This window comes from Ascaphus truei, chromosome 1 (genome assembly GCF_040206685.1).
Source record: "Ascaphus truei isolate aAscTru1 chromosome 1, aAscTru1.hap1, whole genome shotgun sequence".
Lineage (NCBI taxonomy): Eukaryota > Metazoa > Chordata > Amphibia > Anura > Ascaphidae > Ascaphus > Ascaphus truei.
Genome location: NC_134483.1, coordinates 6,694,907 through 6,719,635, shown reverse-complemented (window position 1 = coordinate 6,719,635; position 24,729 = coordinate 6,694,907). Strand labels below are relative to the sequence as shown.

General features: G+C 50.2%; 1 protein-coding gene across 1 annotated transcript in view; it reads right to left on the bottom strand.

Annotated features, from left to right (window-relative positions):
- The window catches only part of LOC142462825 (uncharacterized), a 130,428-nt gene that overhangs the window by 8,177 nt on the left and 97,522 nt on the right, over nucleotides 1-24,729 (bottom strand). Inside the window, exon 9 of the mRNA XM_075586333.1 lies at nucleotides 3,891-3,943. Coding sequence (XP_075442448.1) covers nucleotides 3,891-3,943 — 53 coding nt within the window. The remainder of the gene's footprint in view (nucleotides 1-3,890; nucleotides 3,944-24,729) is intronic.

The window sequence follows — 24,729 nt, the reverse complement described above, 5'->3', positions numbered from 1 at the left end:
AAGCCATCGTACGTTGGGCCCGACCTGACAATGTGGCGGAGTTGCGGTTGTTCCTGGGATTCTGCGGATACTACCGCCGGTTTGTGGAGGGATATTCCCAACGGGACAAAGCCCTAAACTGTCTTCTCAAAATATATCCTGAAGACACAGGCCGGAAGGCCACGCCTGCCCGACAGCCCTTCGGGGACAAATGGACGGCAGAGTGCGAGCAAGCCTTTGTGGACTTGAAGCAGAGTTTGACAGCAGCCACCGTGTTTGCCTATGCCGACCCCGAACAACCGTATATACTACATGTGGATGCTAGCCTAGGCGGATTAGGGGCGGTGTTACATCAAAAGTATCCAGAAGGGTTACGACCCGTAGCCTATATCAGCCGCAGCCTTACAATCAGTGAGCAGAATTACCCAGTGCACAAGCTTGAGTTCTTGGCCCTCAAGTGGGCCATCGTGGACAAACTTCATGATTACCTTTACGGGATATCGTTCGAGGTGCGTACTGACAACAATCCGCTCACCTATATCATAACCTCAGCCAAACTCAATGCTGCCGGACACCGCTGGCTGGCCGCCCTCTTCAACTACAACTTCACCCTGAAATATAAACCAGGTCCCTTGAACATTGGGGCTGATGCATTGTCTAGACGACCGGGGCTGGCCGCAACCCCCGATGACGACCAATGGGAAGAAATTCCGGGGCCCGGGATGAGGGCCCTGTGTTGTACCGCCGCCATAGTCAATGATCAAGTGACGTTCTCTGAGTTAAGGGTGGCCGACTCTAGGATGCGCATCCAACGCTATTCCGGAAGCATATCGGGACCCCAGTGGTATGCACGTTACCCCTGACAAGATCATAGCCTGGAAAGATATGGTGCGCTACCAAGAACGAGATCCGGTAGTGGGAGCAATTCGCTATGCTATCCGGCAAAACCGACCTGCCCTCCTCAGACATGATCCTGGCGACGTGGGAGGTATACTGATGCGAGAAGCCGATAAATTCGAAATACGGGACAATTTGCTATACCGAGTTGTAGAGTACCATAACCATCCGAATAGGAGGCAACTAGTACTACCTAAAATATTACAGTATTTGGTGCTAAGGTCACTACACGACGAGCATGGTCATCTGGGTGTCGACAAGACTTTTGGATTGGTGAGGGATCGGTTCTTCTGGCCGAAAATGAGAGAAGCAGTAGAGCATCACTGTCGGCGGTGTGTGCGGTGCATCCAGCGGAAGACATTGCCCACCAGGGCCGCCCCAATGGACCACTTAAAGAGCACAGGGCCCATGGACTTAGTATGCATGGACTTCCTATGTATCGAACCAGATAGCTGAGGCATCGGCAATGTGCTGGTCATCACGGACCACTACACTAGATACGCCCAGGCCTTCCCGACGAAAGACCAAAAAGCCATCACGGTTGCCAAGGTGCTCTGGGAAAAGTACTTCATGCATTACGGACTTCCCCAACGACTACATTCCGATCAGGGTCGAGACTTCGAAAGCAAATTGATAAGAGAACTACTAAAAATCTTGCACATCAGTAAATCCCGAACCACTCCCTATCACCCGGAAGGGGATGCACTGCCCGAACGATTCAACCGCACGTTACTGGACATGCTGGGCACGTTAACGGAAGTAGAAAAAGCTGAGTGGAGCCGCCATGTGAAAAACATTAGTGCACGCTTACAATTGCACTCGACACGATTCCACCGGGTTTTCCCCATACTTTCTGATGTTTGGTAGAGAAGCCCGACTGCCTGTGGACATACGTTTGAAAGTCTCCACTGATGGGGTGCATAATGCCACCCACTTCCGATATGTACAGAGACTACAAGAGAACTTGCAACGGGCCAACCTGCAGGCAGAGAAATCTACAGAGAAGCTGAACGCAGGAAACAAACGGCGTTATGATCATAAAGTCAAACATAGAGACATTAAGCCGGGAGACGCCGTGCTTCTCCGTAATCTGGGAGTACCTGGGAAACATAAATTGGCTGACCGATGGAGAGAGGGAGTGTACGAGGTAGCCTCACAGATGCCTGGTCTTCCGGTCTATCGTATTAAGGACTCGGAGGGTCGGGTGAAGACATGGCACCGAAATCACTTGCTCCCTATCCCACAAGTCGAGGAGGGAGATGTGGAATGGCCTGCATCCTCATTGGATGGCGAGATGACACTGGGAGGGAACGATCCGGAGACCGGTAACACAGTTCTTCAGGAAGATCCACAAGAGGAAACCTCTCAAAGGGGCCCTCAACAGAGAGCATCTCCCGGTGGAGCTATGGGTAAAGGGCTTGGGGAGCACACGCCCCATGGGGTCGCTCCGGAAAATTCGACATTGGATCCGCAGAGTCCATGCTTTTTACCGAGTAATGATCATATAGAGACTGTAATCTCCACAAGGGAAGAACTTGAGCCGCAAGACCAAGATAGTCATTCTCCCGAGGGAGTGACCGAGCAACAGTTAAGGCAAAGCCAAAGGAATGGGCAACCTCCAATGAGGATGACATATGATCAGTTTGGGGCACCCCACTATGAGGCTCAGCAGTGGGCTTGCTATCGAGTAAAGTCGGTGATAGTGATGTTTAGTGAAATGTACAATCTTATTTAGAATGGTGAGAATGTCGTATGTTATGCATTTTCCATTATATAAACGTTGTACCAGTTGAAAGGTATCATCCAAGCGGGAACGTTGGAATCCACAGGGGGCAGGATGTAGCCGGGCTACCCTCAGCCGCCATTGTTGTTGTTGTGGGGTGGGAGATTGCCGCAGTGCAGGGAACGCTCCGATATATGGATATGGATCTTCCGCGTAGAGGGCGCCGCCATGTTGAAGGATGGCGCAGGCGCAGGACCGGCGGGGCAGGAGGTTGCGCATGCGCGGGCATAGTTGCGAAAGCCCGCGAAGGAGGAGAGCTCTGATAGGGAGGGAGCCCAGGGAACTACAAGTCCCAGCAACCCAGCGGAACCCCGTGACGCGCAAGAACCAATCAGGCGTTAGGAAGGGAGCAAAAGGGGTAGAAGGGCGTGCACGTTGTTCAGAGCTTGCGGGAGGAGGAAGGAGACGGAGCTCCGGTGTAGGGAGGCATTCAGCCCCTACCTAGGCCTTATACCCCAGGCCCAGTTAGGCCCTGAGCCCCAGTAGTGTGGAACAAAGATAGGGACTGGCCCCAGACAGGTTCCGGTTCCCTTACTGTGTTACGTGATCGCTAACAGAGACATTGCCTATCCAGCAGGAGGTCTGTGCTCAGACCCTGCTACCGTGCTGCCGCGCGTCTGTGTGGGATCGCCCCGGACGCCTATGGCCAACATCAACTCGGCCCCCACTGATCCTTTGTGAAGACCCTTGCAGGACCGGGTACTGGAGTGCCCGGCAGGTAAACTACAAGTGCACCAACTATATCACCTCTTATTCAGGACACAGTGGCTGCGCAGTCACACATATAGGCTCAGTATCTCACTTGATTTATATTGGACTGGGGAACTGGACACGGGGTGGGATCACCCGGTGAAGGAGGGAAGTAAGCGTCCTGCGAGACGCAGTAGATAGTGTCTCCTCTAGGGAGGGACACCTGTTGATGCGAAAGAACCACGCAAACACCGTTCATGCTAGTAAAGTCATTTGGTTGGTTATATTGCTGTGTGTGTATTGATGTACATAAGTGTGCTGTGAAGAACCACTCCCCCTCTGGTGGGAGCTGTCGCAGGTGGAGGCGCTGCACCAAGTATCAGGTATTATCTATTATTACGCGTGCCCCAGGCTCTCCGTGGCGGAGGCTTAAGCCCTATGAATCTACACGTCATACAGCATATGGTAGCGGTCTGTGTTCACTAGGAAACAGGGCTACAAAAGTAAAAGCAGAAGCAGGAGGAGGAAATGTTGCTTTTACCTTCAGAAACACGTTGATATTTTCCTGCTCTAATTGTCCTTCACTTTTCACACCTGCAAGAAATGAAAAGCTTGTCAAATTCAGGAAAAACAAAGGACACATTAAACATCCTGGTAACTGGGACATACTGAGCAATGGTTATTTCAAACTGCAGGGAATGTCCCTCTCACTACTGCTGGGTATAAAACTGTAGGGAATGTCCCTCTCACTACTGCTGGGTGTAAAACTGTAGGGAATGTCCATCTCACTACTGCTGGGTGTAAAACTGCAGGGAATGTCCCTCTCACTACTGCTGGGTATAAAACTGCAGGGAATGTCCCTCTCACTACTGCTGGGTATAAAACTGCAGGGAATGTCCCTCTCACTACTGCTGGGTATAAAACTGCAGGGAATGTCCCTCTCACTACTGCTGGGTATAAAGCTGCAGGGAATGTCCCTCTCACTACTGCTGGGTATAAAACTGTAGGGAATGTCCCTCTCACTACTGCTGGGTATAAAACTGCAGGGAATGTCCATCTCACTACTGCTGGGTGTAAAACTGCAGGGAATGTCCCTCTCACTACTGCTGGGTATAAAACTGCAGGGAATGTCCCTCTCACTACTGCTGGGTATAAAACTGCAGGGAATGTCCCTCTCACTACTGCTGGGTATAAAACTGCAGGGAATGTCCCTCTCACTACTGCTGGGTATAAAGCTGCAGGGAATGTCCCTCTCACTACTGCTGGGTATAAAACTGCAGGGAATGTCCCCTCTCACTACTGCTGGGTATAAAACTGTAGGGAATGTCCATCTCACTACTGCTGGGTATAAAGCTGTAGGGAATGTCCCCTCTCACTACTGCTGGGTATAAAACTGCAGGGAATGTCCCCTCTCACTACTGCTGGGTATAAAGCTGTAGGGAATGTCCCTCTCACTACTGCTGGGTATAAAGCTGTAGGGAATGTCCCCTCTCACTACTGCTGGGTATAAAGCTGTAGGGAATGTCCCTCTCACTACTGCTGGGTATAAAGCTGTAGGGAATGTCCCCTCTCACTACTGCTGGGTATAAAACTGCAGGGAATGTCCCTCTCACTACTGCTGGGTATAAAGCTGCAGGGAATGTCCCTCTCACTACTGCTGGGTATAAAACTGCAGGGAATGTCCCTCTCACTACTGCTGGGTATAAAGCTGCAGGGAATGTCCCTCTCACTACTGCTGGGTATAAAACTGTAGGGAATGTCCCTCTCACTACTGCTGGGTATAAAGCTGTAGGGAATGTCCCCTCTCACTACTGCTGGGTATAAAACTGCAGGGAATGTCCCTCTCACTACTGCTGGGTATAAAGCTGCAGGGAATGTCCCTCTCACTACTGCTGGGTATAAAGCTGCAGGGAATGTCCCTCTCACTACTGCTGGGTATAAAGCTGCAGGGAATGTCCCTCTCACTACTGCTGGGTATAAAGCTGTAGGGAATGTCCCTCTCACTACTGCTGGGTATAAAGCTGCTGGGTATAAAGCTGCAGGGAATGTCCCTCTCACTACTGCTGGGTATAAAGCTGTAGGGAATGTCCCTCTCACTACTGCTGGGTATAAAGCTGCAGGGAATGTCCCCTCTCACTACTGCTGGGTATAAAGCTGTAGGGAATGTCCCTCTCACTACTGCTGGGTATAAAGCTGCAGGGAATGTCCCCTCTCACTACTGCTGGGTATAAAACTGCAGGGAATGTCCCTCTCACTACTGCTGGGTATAAAGCTGTAGGGAATGTCCCTCTCACTACTGCTGGGTATAAAGCTGCAGGGAATGTCCCTCTCACTACTGCTGGGTATAAAGCTGCAGGGAATGTCCCCTCTCACTACTGCTGGGTATAAAGCTGCAGGGAATGTCCCTCTCACTACTGCTGGGTATAAAGCTGCAGGGAATGTCCCTCTCACTACTGCTGGGTATAAAGCTGCAGGGAATGTCCCTCTCACTACTGCTGGGTATAAATCTGCAGGGAATGTCCCTCTCACTACTGCTGGGTATAAAGCTGCAGGGAATGTCCCCTCTCACTACTGCTGGGTATAAAACTGCAGGGAATGTCCCTCTCACTACTGCTGGGTATAAAGCTGTAGGGAATGTCCCTCTCACTACTGCTGGGTATAAAGCTGCAGGGAATGTCCCTCTCACTACTGCTGGGTATAAAGCTGCAGGGAATGTCCCCTCTCACTACTGCTGGGTATAAAGCTGCAGGGAATGTCCCTCTCACTACTGCTGGGTATAAAGCTGCAGGGAATGTCCCTCTCACTACTGCTGGGTATAAAGCTGCAGGGAATGTCCCTCTCACTACTGCTGGGTATAAATCTGCAGGGAATGTCCCTCTCACTACTGCTGGGTATAAAAATGCAGGGAATGTCCCTCTCACTACTGCTGGGTATAAAACTGTAGGGAATGTCCCTCTCACTACTGCTGGGTATAAAACTGTAGGGAATGTCCATCTCACTACTGCTGGGTATAAAGCTGTAGGGAATGTCCCTCTCACTACTGCTGGGTATAAAGCTGCAGGGAATGTCCCTCTCACTACTGCTGGGTATAAAGCTGCAGGGAATGTCCCTCTCACTACTGCTGGGTATAAAGCTGTAGGGAATGTCCCTCTCACTACTGCTGGGTATAAAGCTGCTGGGTATAAAGCTGCAGGGAATGTCCCTCTCACTACTGCTGGGTATAAAGCTGCTGGGTATAAAGCTGCAGGGAATGTCCCGTCTCACTACTGCTGGGTATAAAACTGTAGGGAATGTCCCGTCTCACTACTGCTGGGTATAAAGCTGCAGGGAATGTCCCTCTCACTACTGCTGGTTATAAAACTGCAGGGAATGTCCCTCTCACTACTGCTGGGTATAAAGCTGCAGGGAATGTCCCTCTCACTACTGCTGGGTATAAAACTGTAGGGAATGTCCCTCTCACTACTGCTGGGTATAAAGCTGCAGGGAATGTCCCTCTCACTACTGCTGGGTATAAAGCTGCAGGGAATGTCCCTCTCACTACTGCTGGGTATAAAGCTGCAGGGAATGTCCCTCTCACTACTGCTGGGTATAAAGCTGCAGGGAATGTCCCTCTCACTACTGCTGGGTATAAAACTGCAGGGAATGTCCCTCTCACTACTGCTGGGTATAAAACTGCAGGGAATGTCCCTCTCACTACTGCTGGGTATAAAACTGCAGGGAATGTCCCTCTCACTACTGCTGGGTATAAAACTGCAGGGAATGTCCCTCTCACTACTGCTGGGTATAACACTGTAGGGAATGTCCCTCTCACTACTGCTGGGTATAAAACTGCAGGGAATGTCCCTCTCACTACTGCTGGGTATAACACTGTAGGGAATGTCCCTCTCACTACTGCTGGGTATAAAGCTGCAGGGAATGTCCCTCTCACTACTGCTGGGTATAAAGCTGCAGGGAATGTCCCTCTCACTACTGCTGGGTATAAAGCTGCAGGGAATGTCCCTCTCACTACTGCTGGGTATAAAGCTGCAGGGAATGTCCCTCTCACTACTGCTGGGTATAAAGCTGCAGGGAATGTCCCTCTCACTACTGCTGGGTATAAAGCTGCTGGGAATGTCCCTCTCACTACTGCTGGGTATAAAACTGCAGGGAATGTCCCTCTCACTACTGCTGGGTATAAAGCTGCAGGGAATGTCCCTCTCACTACTGCTGGGTATAAAACTGCAGGGAATGTCCCTCTCACTACTGCTGGGTATAAAACTGCAGGGAATGTCCCCTCTCACTACTGCTGGGTATAAAGCTGCAGGGAATGTCCCTCTCACTACTGCTGGGTATAAAGCTGCAGGGAATGTCCCTCTCACTACTGCTGGGTATAAAACTGCAGGGAATGTCCCGTCTCACTACTGCTGGGTATAAAACTGCAGGGAATGTCCCTCTCACTACTGCTGGGTATAAAGCTGCAGGGAATGTCCCTCTCACTACTGCTGGGTATAAAACTGTAAGGAATGTCCCTCTCACTACTGCTGGGTATAAAACTGTAAGGAATGTCCCTCTCACTACTGCTGGGTATAAAGCTGCAGGGAATGTCCCGTCTCACTACTGCTGGGTATAAAGCTGCAGGGAATGTCCCTCTCACTACTGCTGGGTATAAAGCTGCAGGGAATGTCCCCTCTCACTACTGCTGGGTATAAAGCTGCAGGGAATGTCCCCTCTCACTACTGCTGGGTATAAAACTGCAGGGAATGTCCCTCTCACTACTGCTGGGTATAAAACTGCAGGGAATGTCCCTCTCACTACTGCTGGGTATAAAACTGTAGGGAATGTCCCTCTCACTACTGCTGGGTATAAAACTGCAGGGAATGTCCCTCTCACTACTGCTGGGTATAAAGCTGCAGGGAATGTCCCTCTCACTACTGCTGGGTATAAAGCTGCAGGGAATGTCCCCTCTCACTACTGCTGGGTATAAAACTGCAGGGAATGTCCCTCTCACTACTGCTGGGTATAAAACTGCAGGGAATGTCCCTCTCACTACTGCTGGGTATAAAGCTGCAGGGAATGTTCCTCTCACTACTGCTGGGTATAAAGCTGCAGGGAATGTCCCTCTCACTACTGCTGGGTATAAAGCTGCAGGGAATGTCCCTCTCACTACTGCTGGGTATAAAGCTGCAGGGAATGTCCCTCTCACTACTGCTGGGTATAACACTGCAGGGAATGTCCCTCTCACTACTGCTGGGTATAAAACTGCAGGGAATGTCCCTCTCACTACTGCTGGGTATAAAACTGCAGGGAATGTCCCTCTCACTACTGCTGGGTATAAAGCTGTAGGGAATGTCCCTCTCACTACTGCTGGGTATAAAACTGCAGGGAATGTCCCTCTCACTACTGCTGGGTATAAAGCTGCAGGGAATGTCCCTCTCACTACTGCTGGGTATAACACTGCAGGGAATGTCCCTCTCACTACTGCTGGGTATAAAACTGCAGGGAATGTCCCTCTCACTACTGCTGGGTATAACACTGCAGGGAATGTCCCTCTCACTACTGCTGGGTATAAAGCTGCAGGGAATGTCCCTCTCACTACTACTGGGTATAAAACTGCAGGGAATGTCCCTCTCACTACTGCTGGGTATAAAGCTGCAGGGAATGACCCCTCTCACTACTGCTGGGTATAAAACTGCAGGGAATGTACCTCTCACTACTGCTGGGTATAAAGCTGCACGGAATGTCCCTCTCACTACTGCTGGGTATAAAGCTGCAGGGAATGTCCCTCTCACTACTGCTGGGTATAAAGCTGCAGGGGATGTCCCTCTCACTACTGCTGGGTATAAAGCTGCAGGGAATGTCCCTCTCACTACTGCTGGGTATAAAGCTGCAGGGAATGTCCCTCTCACTACTGCTGGGTATAAAGCTGCAGGGAATGTCCCTCTCACTACTGCTGGGTATAAAACTGCAGGGGATGTCCCCTCTCACTACTGCTGGGTATAAAGCTGTAGGGGATGTCCCCTCTCACTACTGCTGGGTATAAAGCTGCAGGGAATGTCCCCTCTCACTACTGCTGGGTATAAAGCTGCAGGGAATGTCCCTCTCACTACTGCTGGGTATAAAGCTGCAGGGAATGTCCCTCTCACTACTGCTGGGTATAAAACTGCAGGGAATGTCCCTCTCACTACTGCTGGGTATAAAGCTGCAGGGAATGTCCCTCTCACTACTGCTGGGTATAAAACTGCAGGGAATGTCCCTCTCACTACTGCTGGGTATAAAACTGCAGGGAATGTCCCCTCTCACTACTGCTGGGTATAAAGCTGCAGGGAATGTCCCTCTCACTACTGCTGGGTATAAAGCTGCAGGGAATGTCCCCTCTCACTACTGCTGGGTATAAAGCTGCAGGGAATGTCCCCTCTCACTACTGCTGGGTATAAAACTGCAGGGTATGTCCCTCTCACTACTGCTGGGTATAAAACTGCAGGGAAAGTCCCTCTCACTACTGCTGGGTATAAAGCTGCAGGGAATGTCCCTCTCACTACTGCTGGGTATAAAGCTGCAGGGAATGTCCCTCTCACTACTGCTGGGTATAAAGCTATAGGGAATGTCCCTCTCACTACTGCTGGGTATAACGCTGCAGGGAATGTCCCTTTCACTACTGCTGGGTATAAAGCTGCAGGGAATGTCCCTCTCACTACTGCTGGGTATAAAGCTGCAGGGAATGTCCCCTCTCACTACTGCTGGGTATAAAGCTGCAGGGAATGTCCCTCTCACTACTGCTGGGTATAAAACTGCAGGGAATGTCCCTCTCACTACTGCTGGGTATAACGCTGCAGGGAATGTCCCTTTCACTACTGCTGGGTATAAAGCTGTAGGGAATGTCCCTCTCACTACTGCTGGGTATAAAGCTGTAGGGAATGTCCCTCTCACTACTGCTGGGTATAAAGCTGCAGGGAATGTCCCTCTCACTACTGCTGGGTATAACGCTGCAGGGAATGTCCCCTCTCACTACTGCTGGGTATAAAACTGTAGGGAATGTCCCTCTCACTACTGCTGGGTATAAAGCTGCAGGGAATGTCCCTCTCACTACTGCTGGGTATAAAGCTGCAGGGAATGTCCCTCTCACTACTGCTGGGTATAAAGCTGCAGGGAATGTCCCTCTCACTACTGCTGGGTATAAAAGTGCAGGGAATGTCCCTCTCACTACTGCTGGGTATAAAACTGCAGGGAATGTCCCTCTCACTACTGCTGGGTATAACACTGCAGGGAATGTCCCTCTCACTACTGCTGGGTATAAAGCTGTAGGGTATGTCCCTCTCACTACTGCTGGGTATAAAACTGCAGGGAATGTCCCTCTCACTACTGCTGGGTATAAAGCTGCAGGGAATGTCCCTCTCACTACTGCTGGGTATAAAGCTGCAGGGAATGTCCCTCTCACTACTGCTGGGTATAAAGCTGCAGGGAATGTCCCTCTCACTACTGCTGGGTATAAAAGTGCAGGGAATGTCCCTCTCACTACTGCTGGGTATAAAACTGCAGGGAATGTCCCTCTCACTACTGCTGGGTATAAAGCTGCAGGGAATGTCCCCTCTCACTACTGCTGGGTATAAAGCTGCAGGGAATGTCCCTCTCACTACTGCTGGGTATAAAGCTGCAGGGAATGTCCCTCTCACTACTGCTGGGTATAAAGCTGCAGGGAATGTCCCTCTCACTACTGCTGGGTATAAAGCTGCAGGGAATGTCCCTCTCACTACTGCTGGGTATAAAACTGCAGGGAATGTCCCTCTCACTACTGCTGGGTATAAAACTGCAGGGAATGTCCCTCTCACTACTGCTGGGTATAAAGCTGTAGGGAATGTCCCTCTCACTACTGCTGGGTATAAAGCTGCAGGGAATGTCCCTCTCACTACTGCTGGGTATAAAACTGCAGGGAATGTCCCTCTCACTACTGCTGGGTATAAAGCTGCAGGGAATGTCCCTCTCACTACTGCTGGGTATAAAACTGTAGGGAATGTCCCCTCTCACTACTGCTGGGTATAACACTGCAGGGAATGTCCCTCTCACTACTGCTGGGTATAAAGCTGCAGGGAATGTCCCCTCTCACTACTGCTGGGTATAAAGCTGCAGGGAATGTCCCTCTCACTACTGCTGGGTATAAAGCTGCAGGGAATGTCCCTCTCACTACTGCTGGGTATAAAGCTGCAGGGAATGTCCCTCTCACTACTGCTGGGTATAAAACTGCAGGGAATGTCCCTCTCACTACTGCTGGGTATAAAACTGCAGGGAATGTCCCTCTCACTACTGCTGGGTATAAAACTGTAGGGAATGTCCCTCTCACTACTGCTGGGTATAAAGCTGTAGGGAATGTCCCTCTCACTACTGCTGGGTATAAAACTGCAGGGAATGTCCCTCTCACTACTGCTGGGTATAAAGCTGCAGGGAATGTCCCTCTCACTACTGCTGGGTATAAAGCTGCAGGGAATGTCCCTCTCACTACTGCTGGGTATAAAACTGCAGGGAATGTCCCTCTCACTACTGCAGGGTATAAAACTGCAGGGAATGTCCCTCTCACTACTGCTGGGTATAAAACTGCAGGTAATGTCCCTCTCACTACTGCTGGGTATAAAGCTGCAGGGAATGTCCCTCTCACTACTGCTGGGTATAAAACTGCAGGGAATATCCCTCTCACTACTGCTGGGTATAAAGCTGCAGGGAATGTCCCTCTCACTACTGCTGGGTATAAAACTGCAGGGAATGTCCCTCTCACTACTGCTGGGTATAAAGCTGCAGGGAATGTCCCTCTCACTACTGCTGGGTATAACGCTGCAGGGAATGTCCCCTCTCACTACTGCTGGGTATAAAGCTGTAGGGAATGTCCCTCTCACTACTGCTGGATATAAAACTGTAGGGAATGTCCCTCTCACTACTGCTGGGTATAAAGCTGCAGGGAATGTCCCTCTCACTACTGCTGGGTATAAAGCTGCAGGGAATGTCCCTCTCACTACTGCTGGGTATAAAGCTGCAGGGAATGTCCCTCTCACTACTGCTGGGTATAAAGCTGTAGGGAATGTCCCTCTCACTACTGCTGGGTATAAAACTGTAGGGAATGTCCCTCTCACTACTGCTGGGTATAAAACTGTAGGGAATGTCCCTCTCACTACTGCTGGGTATAAAGCTGCAGGGAATGTCCCTCTCACTACTGCTGGGTATAAAACTGCAGGGGATGTCCCCTCTCACTACTGATGGGTATAAAACTGCAGGGAATGTCCCTCTCACTACTGCTGGGTATAAAGCTGCAGGGAATGTCCCTCTCACTACTGCTTGGTATAAAACTGCAGGGAATGTCCCTCTCACTACTGCTGGGTATAAAACTGCAGGGAATGTCCCTCTCACTACTGCTGGGTATAAAGCTGCAGGGAATGTCCCCTCTCACTACTGCTGGATATAAAACTGTAGGGAATGTCCCTCTCATTACTGCTGGGTATAAAACTGCAGGGAATGTCCCTCTCACTACTGCTGGGTATAAAACTGCAGGGGATGTCCCCTCTCACTACTGATGGGTATAAAACTGCAGGGAATGTCCCTCTCACTACTGCTGGGTATAAAGCTGCAGGGAATGTCCCTCTCACTACTGCTGGGTATAAAGCTGTAGGGAATGTCCCTCTCACTACTGCTGGGTATAAAGCTGCAGGGAATGTCCCTCTCACTACTGCTGGGTATAAAACTGCAGGGAATGTCCCTCTCACTACTGCTGGGTATAAAGCTGTAGGGAATGTCCCTCTCACTACTGCTGGGTATAAAGCTGCAGGGAATGTCCCTCTCACTACTGCTGGGTATAAAGCTGTAGGGAATGTCCCTCTCACTACTGCTGGGTATAAAGCTGCAGGGAATGTCCCTCTCACTACTGCTGGGTATAAAGCTGCAGGGAATGTCCCTCTCACTACTGCTGGGTATAAAGCTGCAGGGAATGTCCCTCTCACTAGTGCTGGGTATAAAGCTGCAGGGAATGTCCCTCTCACTACTGCTGGGTATAAAACTGCAGGGAATGTCCCGTCTCACTACTGCTGGGTATAAAGCTGCAGGGAATGTCCCTCACTACTGCTGGGTATAAAACTGCAGGGAATGTCCCTCTCACTACTGCTGGGTATAAAGCTGCAGGGAATGTCCCTCTCACTACTGCTGGGTATAAAGCTGCAGGGAATGTCCCTCTCACTACTGCTGGGTATAAAGCTGCAGGGAATGTCCCTCTCACTACTGCTGGGTATAAAACTGCAGGGAATGTCCCTCTCACTACTGCTGGGTATAAAGCTGCAGGGAATGTCCCTCTCACTACTGCTGGGTATAAAACTGCAGGGAATGTCCCTCTCACTACTGCTGGGTATAAAACTGTAGGGAATGTCCCTCTCACTACTGCTGGGTATAAAGCTGTAGGGAATGTCCCCTCTCACTACTGCTGGGTATAAAGCTGCAGGGAATGTCCCTCTCACTACTGCTGGGTATAAAGCTGCAGGGAATGTCCCTCTCACTACTGCTGGGTATAAAGCTGCAGGGAATGTCCCTCTCACTACTGCTGGGTATAAAACTGTAGGGAATGTCCCTCTCACTACTGCTGGGTATAAAGCTGTAGGGAATGTCCCTCTCACTACTGCTGGGTATAAAGCTGCAGGGAATGTCCCTCTCACTACTGCTGGGTATAAAGCTGCAGGGAATGTCCCTCTCACTACTGCTGGGTATAAAGCTGCAGGGAATGTCCCTCTCACTACTGCTGGGTATAAAGCTGCAGGGAATGTCCCTCTCACTACTGCTGGGTATAAAACTGTAGGGAATGTCCCTCTCACTACTGCTGGGTATAAAGCTGCAGGGAATGTCCCTCTCACTACTGCTGGGTATAAAGCTGCAGGGAATGTCCTTCTCACTACTGCTGGGTATAAAACTGCAGGGAATGTCCCTCTCACTACTGCTGGGTATAAAGCTGCAGGGAATGTCCCTCTCACTACTGCTGGGTATAAAGCTGCAGGGAATGTCCCTCTCACTACTGCTGGGTATAAAGCTGCAGGGAATGTCCCTCTCACTACTGCTGGGTATAAAACTGCAGGGAATGTCCCTCTCACTACTGCTGGGTATAAAACTGCAGGGAATGTCCCTCTCACTACTGCTGGGTATAAAGCTGCAGGGAATGTCCCTCTCACTACTGCTGGGTATAAAACTGCAGGGAATGTCCCTCTCACTACTGCTGGGTATAAAGCTGCAGGGAATGTCCCTCTCACTACTGCTGGGTATAAAGCTGCAGGGAATGTCCTTCTCACTACTGCTGGGTATAAAACTGCAGGGAATGTCCCGTCTCACTACTGCTGGGTATAAAGCTGCAGGGAATGTCCCTCTCACTACTGCTGGGTATAAAACTGTAGGGAATGTCCCTCTCACTACTGCTGGGTATAAAACTGCAGGGAATGTCCCTCTCACTACTGCTGGGTATAAAACTGTAGGGAATGTCCCTCTCACTACTGCTGGGTATAAAGCTGTAGGGAATGTCCCTCTCACTACTGCTGGGTATAAAGCTGCAGGGAATGTCCCTCTCACTACTGCTGGGTATAAAGCTGCAGGGAATGTCCCTCTCACTACTGCTGGGTATAAAGCTGCAGGGAATGTCCCTCTCACTACTGCTGGGTATAAAACTGTAGGGAATGTCCCTCTCACTACTGCTGGGTATAAAGCTGCAGGGAATGTCCTTCTCACTACTGCTGGGTATAAAACTGCAGGGAATGTCCCTCTCACTACTGCTGGGTATAAAGCTGCAGGGAATGTCCCTCTCACTACTGCTGGGTATAAAGCTGCAGGGAATGTCCCTCTCACTACTGCTGGGTATAAAGCTGCAGGGAATGTCCCTCTCACTACTGCTGGGTATAAAGCTGCAGGGAATGTCCCGTCTCACTACTGCTGGGTATAAAACTGCAGGGAATGTCCCTCTCACTACTGCTGGGTATAACACTGTAGGGAATGTCCCTCTCACTACTGCTGGGTATAAAGCTGCAGGGAATGTCCCTCTCACTACTGCTGGGTATAAAGCTGCAGGGAATGTCCCTCTCACTACAGCTGGGTATAAAACTGCAGGGAATGTCCCTCTCACTACTGCTGGGTATAAAGCTGTAGGGAATGTCCCTCTCACTACTGCTGGGTATAAAGCTGTAGGGAATGTCCCTCTCACTACTGCTGGGTATAAAGCTGCAGGGAATGTCCCTCTCACTACTGCTGGGTATAAAGCTGTAGGGAATGTCCCTCTCACTACTGCTGGGTATAAAGCTGCAGGGAATGTCCCGTCTCACTACTGCTGGGTATAAAGCTGTAGGGAATGTCCCTCTCACTACTGCTGGGTATAAAACTGCAGGGAATGTCCCTCTCACTACTGCTGGGTATAAAACTGCAGGGAATGTCCCTCTCACTACTGCTGGGTATAAAGCTGTAGGGAATGTCCCCTCTCACTACTGCTGGGTATAAAGCTGCAGGGAATGTCCCTCTCACTACTGCTGGGTATAAAACTGTAGGGAATGTCCCTCTCACTACTGCTGGGTATAAAGCTGCAGGGAATGTCCCTCTCACTACTGCTGGGTATAAAACTGCAGGGAATGTCCCTCTCACTACTGCTGGGTATAAAGCTGCAGGGAATGTCCCTCTCACTACTGCTGGGTATAAAGCTGCAGGGAATGTCCCTCTCACTACTGCTGGGTATAACACTGCAGGGAATGTCTCCTCTCACTACTTCTGGGTATAAAGCTGCAGGGAATGTCCCCTCTCACTACTGCTGGGTATAAAGCTGCAGGGAATGTCCCTCTCACTACTGCTGGGTATAAAGCTGTAGGGAATGTCCCTCTCACTACTGCTGGGTATAAAGCTGCAGGGAATGTCCCGTCTCACTACTGCTGGGTATAAAGCTGTAGGGAATGTCCCTCTCACTACTGCTGGGTATAAAACTGCAGGGAATGTCCCTCTCACTACTGCTGGGTATAAAACTGCAGGGAATGTCCCTCTCACTACTGCTGGGTATAAAGCTGCAGGGAATGTCCCTCTCACTACTGCTGGGTATAAAGCTGCAGGGAATGTCCCTCTCACTACTGCTGGGTATAAAGCTGCAGGGAATGTCCCTCTCACTACTGCTGGGTATAAAACTGTAGGGAATGTCCCCTCTCACTACTGCTGGGTATAAAGCTGCAGGGAATGTCCCTCTCACTACTGCTGGGTATAAAGCTGCAGGGAATGTCCCTCTCACTACTGCTGGGTATAACACTGCAGGGAATGTCTCCTCTCACTACTTCTGGGTATAAAGCTGCAGGGAATGTCCCTCTCACTACTGCTGGGTATAAAGCTGCAGGGAATGTCCCCTCTCACTACTGCTGGGTATAAAACTGTAGGGAATGTCCCTCTCACTACTGCTGGGTATAAAGCTGTAGGGAATGTCCCTCTCACTACTGCTGGGTATAAAGCTGCAGGGAATGTCCCTCTCACTACTGCTGGGTATAAAGCTGCAGGGAATGTCCCTCTCACTACTGCTGGGTATAAAGCTGTAGGGAATGTCCCTCTCACTACTGCTGGGTATAAAGCTGCTGGGTATAAAGCTGCAGGGAATGTCCCTCTCACTACTGCTGGGTATAAAGCTGCTGGGTATAAAGCTGCAGGGAATGTCCCTCTCACTACTGCTGGGTATAAAGCTGCAGGGAATGTCCCGTCTCACTACTGCTGGGTATAAAACTGTAGGGAATGTCCCGTCTCACTACTGCTGGGTATAAAACTGTAGGGAATGTCCCGTCTCACTACTGCTGGGTATAAAGCTGCAGGGAATGTCCGTCTCACTACTGCTGGGTATAAAGCTGCAGGGAATGTCCCTCTCACTACTGCTGGGTATAAAGCTGCAGGGAATGTCCCTCTCACTACTGCTGGGTATAAAACTGCAGGGAATGTCCCTCTCACTACTGCTGGGTATAAAACTGCAGGGAATGTCCCTCTCACTACTGCTGGGTATAAAACTGCAGGGAATGTCCCTCTCACTACTGCTGGGTATAACACTGTAGGGAATGTCCCTCTCACTACTGCTGGGTATAAAACTGCAGGGAATGTCCCTCTCACTACTGCTGGGTATAACACTGTAGGGAATGTCCCTCTCACTACTGCTGGGTATAAAGCTGCAGGGAATGTCCCTCTCACTACTGCTGGGTATAAAGCTGCAGGGAATGTCCCTCTCACTACTGCTGGGTATAAAGCTGCAGGGAATGTCCCTCTCACTACTGCTGGGTATAAAGCTGCAGGGAATGTCCCTCTCACTACTGCTGGGTATAAAGCTGCAGGGAATGTCCCTCTCACTACTGCTGGGTATAAAGCTGCTGGGAATGTCCCTCTCACTACTGCTGGGTATAAAACTGCAGGGAATGTCCCTCTCACTACTGCTGGGTATAAAACTGCAGGGAATGTCCCCTCTCACTACTGCTGGGTATAAAGCTGCAGGGAATGTCCCTCTCACTACTGCTGGGTATAAAGCTGCAGGGAATGTCCCTCTCACTACTGCTGGGTATAAAACTGCAGGGAATGTCCCGTCTCACTACTGCTGGGTATAAAACTGCAGGGAATGTCCCTCTCACTACTGCTGGGTATAAAGCTGCAGGGAATGTCCCTCTCACTACTGCTGGGTATAAAACTGTAAGGAATGTCCCTCTCACTACTGCTGGGTATAAAACTGTAAGGAATGTCCCTCTCACTACTGCTGGGTATAAAGCTGCAGGGAATGTCCCGTCTCACTACTGCTGGGTATAAAGCTGCAGGGAATGTCCCTCTCACTACTGCTGGGTATAAAGCTGCAGGGAATGTCCCCTCTCACTACTGCTGGGTATAAAGCTGCAGGGAATGTCCCCTCTCACTACTGCTGGGTATAAAACTGCAGGGAATGTCCCTCTCACTACTGCTGGGTATAAAGCTGCAGGGAATGTCCCTCTCACTACTGCTGGGTATAAAACTGCAAGGAATGTCCCTCTCACTACTGCTGGGTATAAAGCTGCAGGGAATGTCCCTCTCACTACTGCTGGGTATAAAGCTGCAGGGAATGTCCCTCTCACTACTGCTGGGTATAAAGCTGCAGGGAATGTCCCTCTCACTACTGCTGGGTATAAAGCTGTAGGGAATGTCCCTCTCACTACTGCTGGGTATAAAGCTGCAGGGAATGTCCCTCTCACTACTGCTGGGTATAAAGCTGCAGGGAATGTCCCTCTCACTACTGCTGGGTATAAAGCTGCAGGGAATGTCCCTCTCACTACTGCTGGGTATAAAGCTGCAGGGAATGTCCCTCTCACTACTGCTGGGTATAAAGCTGCAGGGAATGTCCCTCTCACTACTGCTGGGTATAAAGCTGCAGGGAATGTCCCTCTCACTACTGCTGGGTATAAAGCTGCAGGGAATGTCCCTCTCACTACTGCTGGGTATAAAGCTGCAGGGAATGTCCCTCTCACTACTGCTGGGTATAAAACTGCAGGGAATGTCCCTCTCACTACTGCTGGGTATAAAACTGCAGGGAATGTCCCTCTCACTACTGCTGGGTATAAAACTGCAGGGAATGTCCCTCTCACTACTGCTGGGTATAAAGCTGCAGGGAATGTCCCGCTCACTACTGCTGGGTATAAAGCTGCAGGGAATGTCCCTCTCATTACTGCTGGGTATAAAACTGCAGGGAATGTCCCTCTCACTACTGCTGGGTATAAAGCTGTAGGGAATGTCCCTCTCACTACTGCTGGGTATAAAACTGTAGGGAATGTCCCTCTCACTACTGCTGGGTATAAAACTGCAGGGAATGTCCCTCTCACTACTGCTGGGTATAAAGCTGCAGGGAATGTCCCTCTCACTACTGCTGGGTATAAAGCTGCAGGGAATGTCCCTCTCACTACTGCTGGGTATAAAGCTGTAGGGAATGTCCCTCTCACTACTGCTGGGTATAAAACTGTAGGGAATGTCCCTCTCACTACTGCTGGGTATAAAACTGCAGGGAATGTCCCTCTCACTACTGCTGGGTATAACACTGCAGGGAATGTCCCCTCTCACTACTGCTGGGTATAAAGCTGCAGGGAATGTCCCTCTCACTACTGCTGGGTATAAAATTGTAGGGAATGTCCCTCTCACTACTGCTGGGTATAAAGCTGCAGGGAATGTCCCTCTCACTACTGCTGGGTATAAAGCTGCAGGGAATGTCCCTCTCACTACTGCTGGGTATAAAGCTGCAGGGAATGTCCCTCTCACTACTGCTGGGTATAAAGCTGCAGGGAATGTCCCCTCACTACTGCTGGGTATAAAGCTGCAGGGAATGTCCCCTCTCACTACTGCTGGGTATAAAACTGCAGGGAATGTCCCTCTCACTACTGCTGGGTATAAAACTGTAGGGAATGTCCCTCTCACTACTGCTGGGTATAAAGCTGCAGGGAATGTCCCTCTCACTACTGCTGGGTATAAAACTGTAGGGAATGTCCCTCTCACTACTGCTGGGTATAAAACTGTAGGGAATGTCCCTCTCACTACTGCTGGGTATAAAGCTGCAGGGAATGTCCCTCTCACTACTGCTGGGTATAACACTGCAGGGAATGTCCCCTCTCACTACTGCTGGGTATAAAGCTGCAGGGAATGTCCCTCTCACTACTGCTGGGTATAAAGCTGCAGGGAATGTCCCTCTCACTACTGCTGGGTATAAAGCTGCAGGGAATGTCCCTCTCACTACTGCTGGGTATAACACTGCAGGGAATGTCCGTCTCACTACTGCTGGGTATAAAGCTGCAGGTAATGTTCCCTCTCACTACTGCTGGGTATAAAACTGCAGGGAATGTCCCCTCTCACTACTGCTGGGTATAAAACTGTAGGGAATGTCCCTCTCACTACTGCTGGGTATGAAACTGTAGGGAATGTCCCTCTCACAACTGCTGGGTATAAAACTGTAGGGAATGTCCCCTCTCACTACTGCTGGGTATAAAACTGCAGGGAATGTCCCTCTCACTACTGCTGGGTATAAAGCTGCAGGGAATGTCCCTCTCACTACTGCTGGGTATAAAGCTGCAGGGAATGTCCCTCTCACTACTGCTGGGTATAAAGCTGCAGGGAATGTCCCTCTCACTACTGCTGGGTATAACACTGCAGGGAATGTCCCCTCTCACTACTGCTGGGTATAAAGCTGCAGGGAATGTCCCTCTCACTACTGCTGGGTATAAAACTGCAGGGAATGTCCCCTCTCACTACTGCTGGGTATAAAACTGTAGGGAATGTCCCTCTCACTACTGCTGGGTATAAAACTGTAGGGAATGTCCCTCTCACTACTGCTGGGTATAAAACTGTAGGGAATGTCCCTCTCACTACTGCTGGGTATAAAGCTGCAGGGAATGTCCCTCTCACTACTGCTGGGTATAAAACTGCAGGGAATGTCCCTCTCACTACTGCTGGGTATAAAGTTGCAGGGAATTTCCCTCTCACTACTGCTGGGTATAAAACTGCAGGGAATGTCCCTCTCACTACTGCTGGGTATAAAACTGTAGGGAATGTCCCTCTCACTACTGCTGGGTATGAAACTGTAGGGAATGTCCCTCTCACTACTGCTGGGTATGAAACTGTAGGGAATGTCCCCTCTCACTACTGCTGGGTATAAAACTGTAGGGAATGTCCCTCTCACTACTGCTGGGTATAAAACTGTAGGGAATGTCCCTCTCACTACTGCTGGGTATGAAACTGTAGGGAATGTCCCTCTCACTACTGCTGGGTATGAAACTGCAGGGAATGTCCCTCTCACTACTGCTGGGTATGAAACTGCAGGGAATGTCCCTCTCACTACTGCTGGGTATAAAGCTGCAGGGAATGTCCCTCTCACTACTGCTGGGTATAAAGCTGCAGGGAATGTCCCTCTCACTACTGCTGGGTATAAAACTGCAGGGAATGTCCCTCTCACTACTGCTGGGTATAAAGTTGCAGGGAATTTCCCTCTCACTACTGCTGGGTATAAAACTGCAGGGAATGTCCCTCTCACTACTGCTGGGTATAAAACTGTAGGGAATGTCCCTCTCACTACTGCTGGGTATGAAACTGTAGGGAATGTCCCTCTCACTACTGCTGGGTATGAAACTGTAGGGAATGTCCCCTCTCACTACTGCTGGGTATAAAACTGTAGGGAATGTCCCTCTCACTAGTGCTGGGTATAAAGCTGCAGGGAATGTCCCTCTCACTACTGCTGGGTATAAAGCTGCAGGGAATGTCCCTCTCACTACTGCTGGGTATAAAACTGTAGGGAATGTCCCTCTCACTACTGCTGGGTATGAAACTGTAGGGAATGTCCCTCTCACTACTGCTGGGTATGAAACTGCAGGGAATGTCCCTCTCACTACTGCTGGGTATGAAACTGCAGGGAATGTCCCTCTCACTACTGCTGGGTATAAAACTGCAGGGAATGTCCCTCTCACTACTGCTGGGTATAAAGCTGCAGGGAATGTCCCTCTCACTACTGCTGGGTATAAAGCTGCAGGGAATGTCCCTCTCACTACTGCTGGGTATAAAGCTGCAGGGAATGTCCCTCTCACTACTGCTGGGTATAAAACTGCAGGGAATGTCCCTCTCACTACTGCTGGGTATAAAGCTGCAGGGAATGTCCCTCTCACTACTGCTGGGTATAAAGCTGCAGGGAATATCCCTCTCACTACTGCTGGGTATAAAGCTGCAGGGAATGTCCCTCTCACTACTGCTGGGTATAAAGCTGCAGGGAATGTCCCTCTCACTACTGCTGGGTATAAAACTGCAGGGAATGTCCCCTCACTACTGCTGGGTATAAAGCTGCAGGGAATGTCCCTCTCACTACTGCTGGGTATAAAACTGCAGGGAATGTCCCTCTCACTACTGCTGGGTATAAAACTGCAGGGAATGTCCCTCTCACTACTGCTGGGTATGAAACTGCAGGGAATGTCCCTCTCACTACTGCTGGGTATAAAACTGCAGGGAATGTCCCCTCACTACTGCTGGGTATAAAGCTGCAGGGAATGTCCCTCTCACTACTGCTGGGTATAAAACTGCAGGGAATGTCCCTCTCACTACTGCTGGGTATAAAACTGTAGGGAATGTCCCTCTCACTACTGCTGGGTATAAAGCTGCAGGGAATGTCCCTCTCACTACTGCTGGGTATGAAACTGTAGGGAATGTCCCTCTCACTACTGCTGGGTATAAAGCTGCAGGGAATGTCCCTCTCACTACTGCTGGGTATGAAACTGTAGGGAATGTCCCTCTCACTACTGCTGGGTATAAAGCTGCAGGGAATGTCCCTCTCACTACTGCTGGGTATAAAACTGCAGGGAATGTCCCTCTCACTACTGCTGGGTATAAAACTGCAGGGAATGTCCCTCTCACTACTGCTGGGTATAAAGCTGCAGGGAATGTCCCTCTCACTACTGCTGGGTATGAAACTGCAGGGAATGTCCCTCTCACTACTGCTGGGTATAAACCTGCAGGGAATGTCCGTCTCACTACTGCTGGGTATAAAGCTGCAGGGAATGTCCCCTCTCACTACTGCTGGGTATGAAACTGCAGGGAATGTCCCTCTCACTACTGCTGGGTATAAAACTGCAGGGAATGTCCCTCTCACTACTGCTGGGTATAAAACTGCAGGGAATGTCCCTCTCACTACTGCTGGGTATAAAGCTGCAGGGAATGTCCCTCTCACTACTGCTGGGTATGAAACTGCAGGGAATGTCCCTCTCACTACTGCTGGGTATAAAGCTGTAGGGAATGTCCCTCTCACTACTGCTGGGTATGAAACTGCAGGGAATGTCCCCTCTCACTACTGCTGGGTATAAAGTTGCAGGGAATGTCCCTCTCACTACTGCTGGGTATAAAGCTGCAGGGAATGTCCCCTCTCACTACTGCTGGGTATAAAGCTGCAGGGAATGTCCCTCTCACTACTGCTGGGTATAAAGCTGCAGGGAATGTCCCTCTCACTACTGCTGGGTATAAAACTGTAGGGAATGTCCCTCTCACTACTGCTGGGTATAAAACTGTAGGGAATGTCCCTCTCACTACTGCTGGGTATAAAGCTGCAGGGAATGTCCCTCTCACTACTGCTGGGTATAAAACTGCAGGGAATGTCCCCTCTCACTACTGCTGGGTATAAAGCTGCAGGGAATATCCCTCTCACTACTGCTGGGTATAAAACTGCAGGGAATGTCCCTCTCACTACTGCTGGGTATAAAACTGCAGGGAATGTCCCTCTCACTACTGCTGGGTATAAAACTGCAGGGAATGTCCCTCTCACTACTGCTGGGTATAAAACTGTAGGGAATGTCCCCTCTCACTACTGCTGGGTATAAAACTGCAGGGAATGTCCCTCTCACTACTGCTGGGTATAAAACTGCAGGGAATGTCCCTCTCACTACTGCTGGGTATAAAGCTGCAGGGAATGTCCCTCTCACTACTGCTGGGTATAAAACTGCAGGGAATGTCCCTCTCACTACTGCTGGGTATAAAACTGCAGGGAATGTCCCTCTCACTACTGCTGGGTATAAAGCTGCAGGGAATGTCCCTCTCACTACTGCTGGGTATAAAACTGCAGGGAATGTCCCTCTCACTACTGCTGGGTATAAAACTGCAGGGAATGTCCCTCTCACGACTGCTGGGTATAAAACTGCAGGGAATGTCCCCTCTCACTACTGCTGGGTATAAAGCTGCAGGGAATGTTCCTATCACTACTGCTGGGTATAAAGCTGCAGGGAATGTCCCTCTCACTACTGCTGGGTATAAAGCTGCAGGGAATGTTCCTATCACTACTGCTGGGTAAAAAGCTGCAGGGAATGTCCCCTCTCACTACTGCTGGGTATAAAGCTGCAGGGAATGTTCCTATCACTACTGCTGGGTATAAAGCTGCAGGGAATGTCCCTCTCACTACTGCTGGGTATAAAGCTGCAGGGAATGTTCCTATCACTACTGCTGGGTAAAAAGCTGCAGGGAATGTCCCTCTCACTACTGCTGGGTATAAAGCTGCAGGGAATGTCCCTCTCACTACTGCTGGGTATAAAACTGTAGGGAATGTCCCTCTCACTACTGCTGGGTATAAAGCTGCAGGGAATGTCCCTCTCACTACTGCTGGGTATAAAGCTGCAGGGAATGTCCCTCTCACTACTGCTGGGTATAAAGCTGCAGGGAATGTCCCTCTCACTACTGCTGGGTATAAAACTGCAGGGAATGTCCCTCTCACTACTGCTGGGTATAAAACTGCAGGGAATGTCCCTCTCACTACTGCTGGGTATAAAGCTGCAGGGAATGTCCCTCTCACTACTGCTGGGTATAAAGCTGCAGGGAATGTCCCCTCTCACTACTGCTGGGTATAAAGCTGCAGGGAATGTCCCTCTCACTACTGCTGGGTA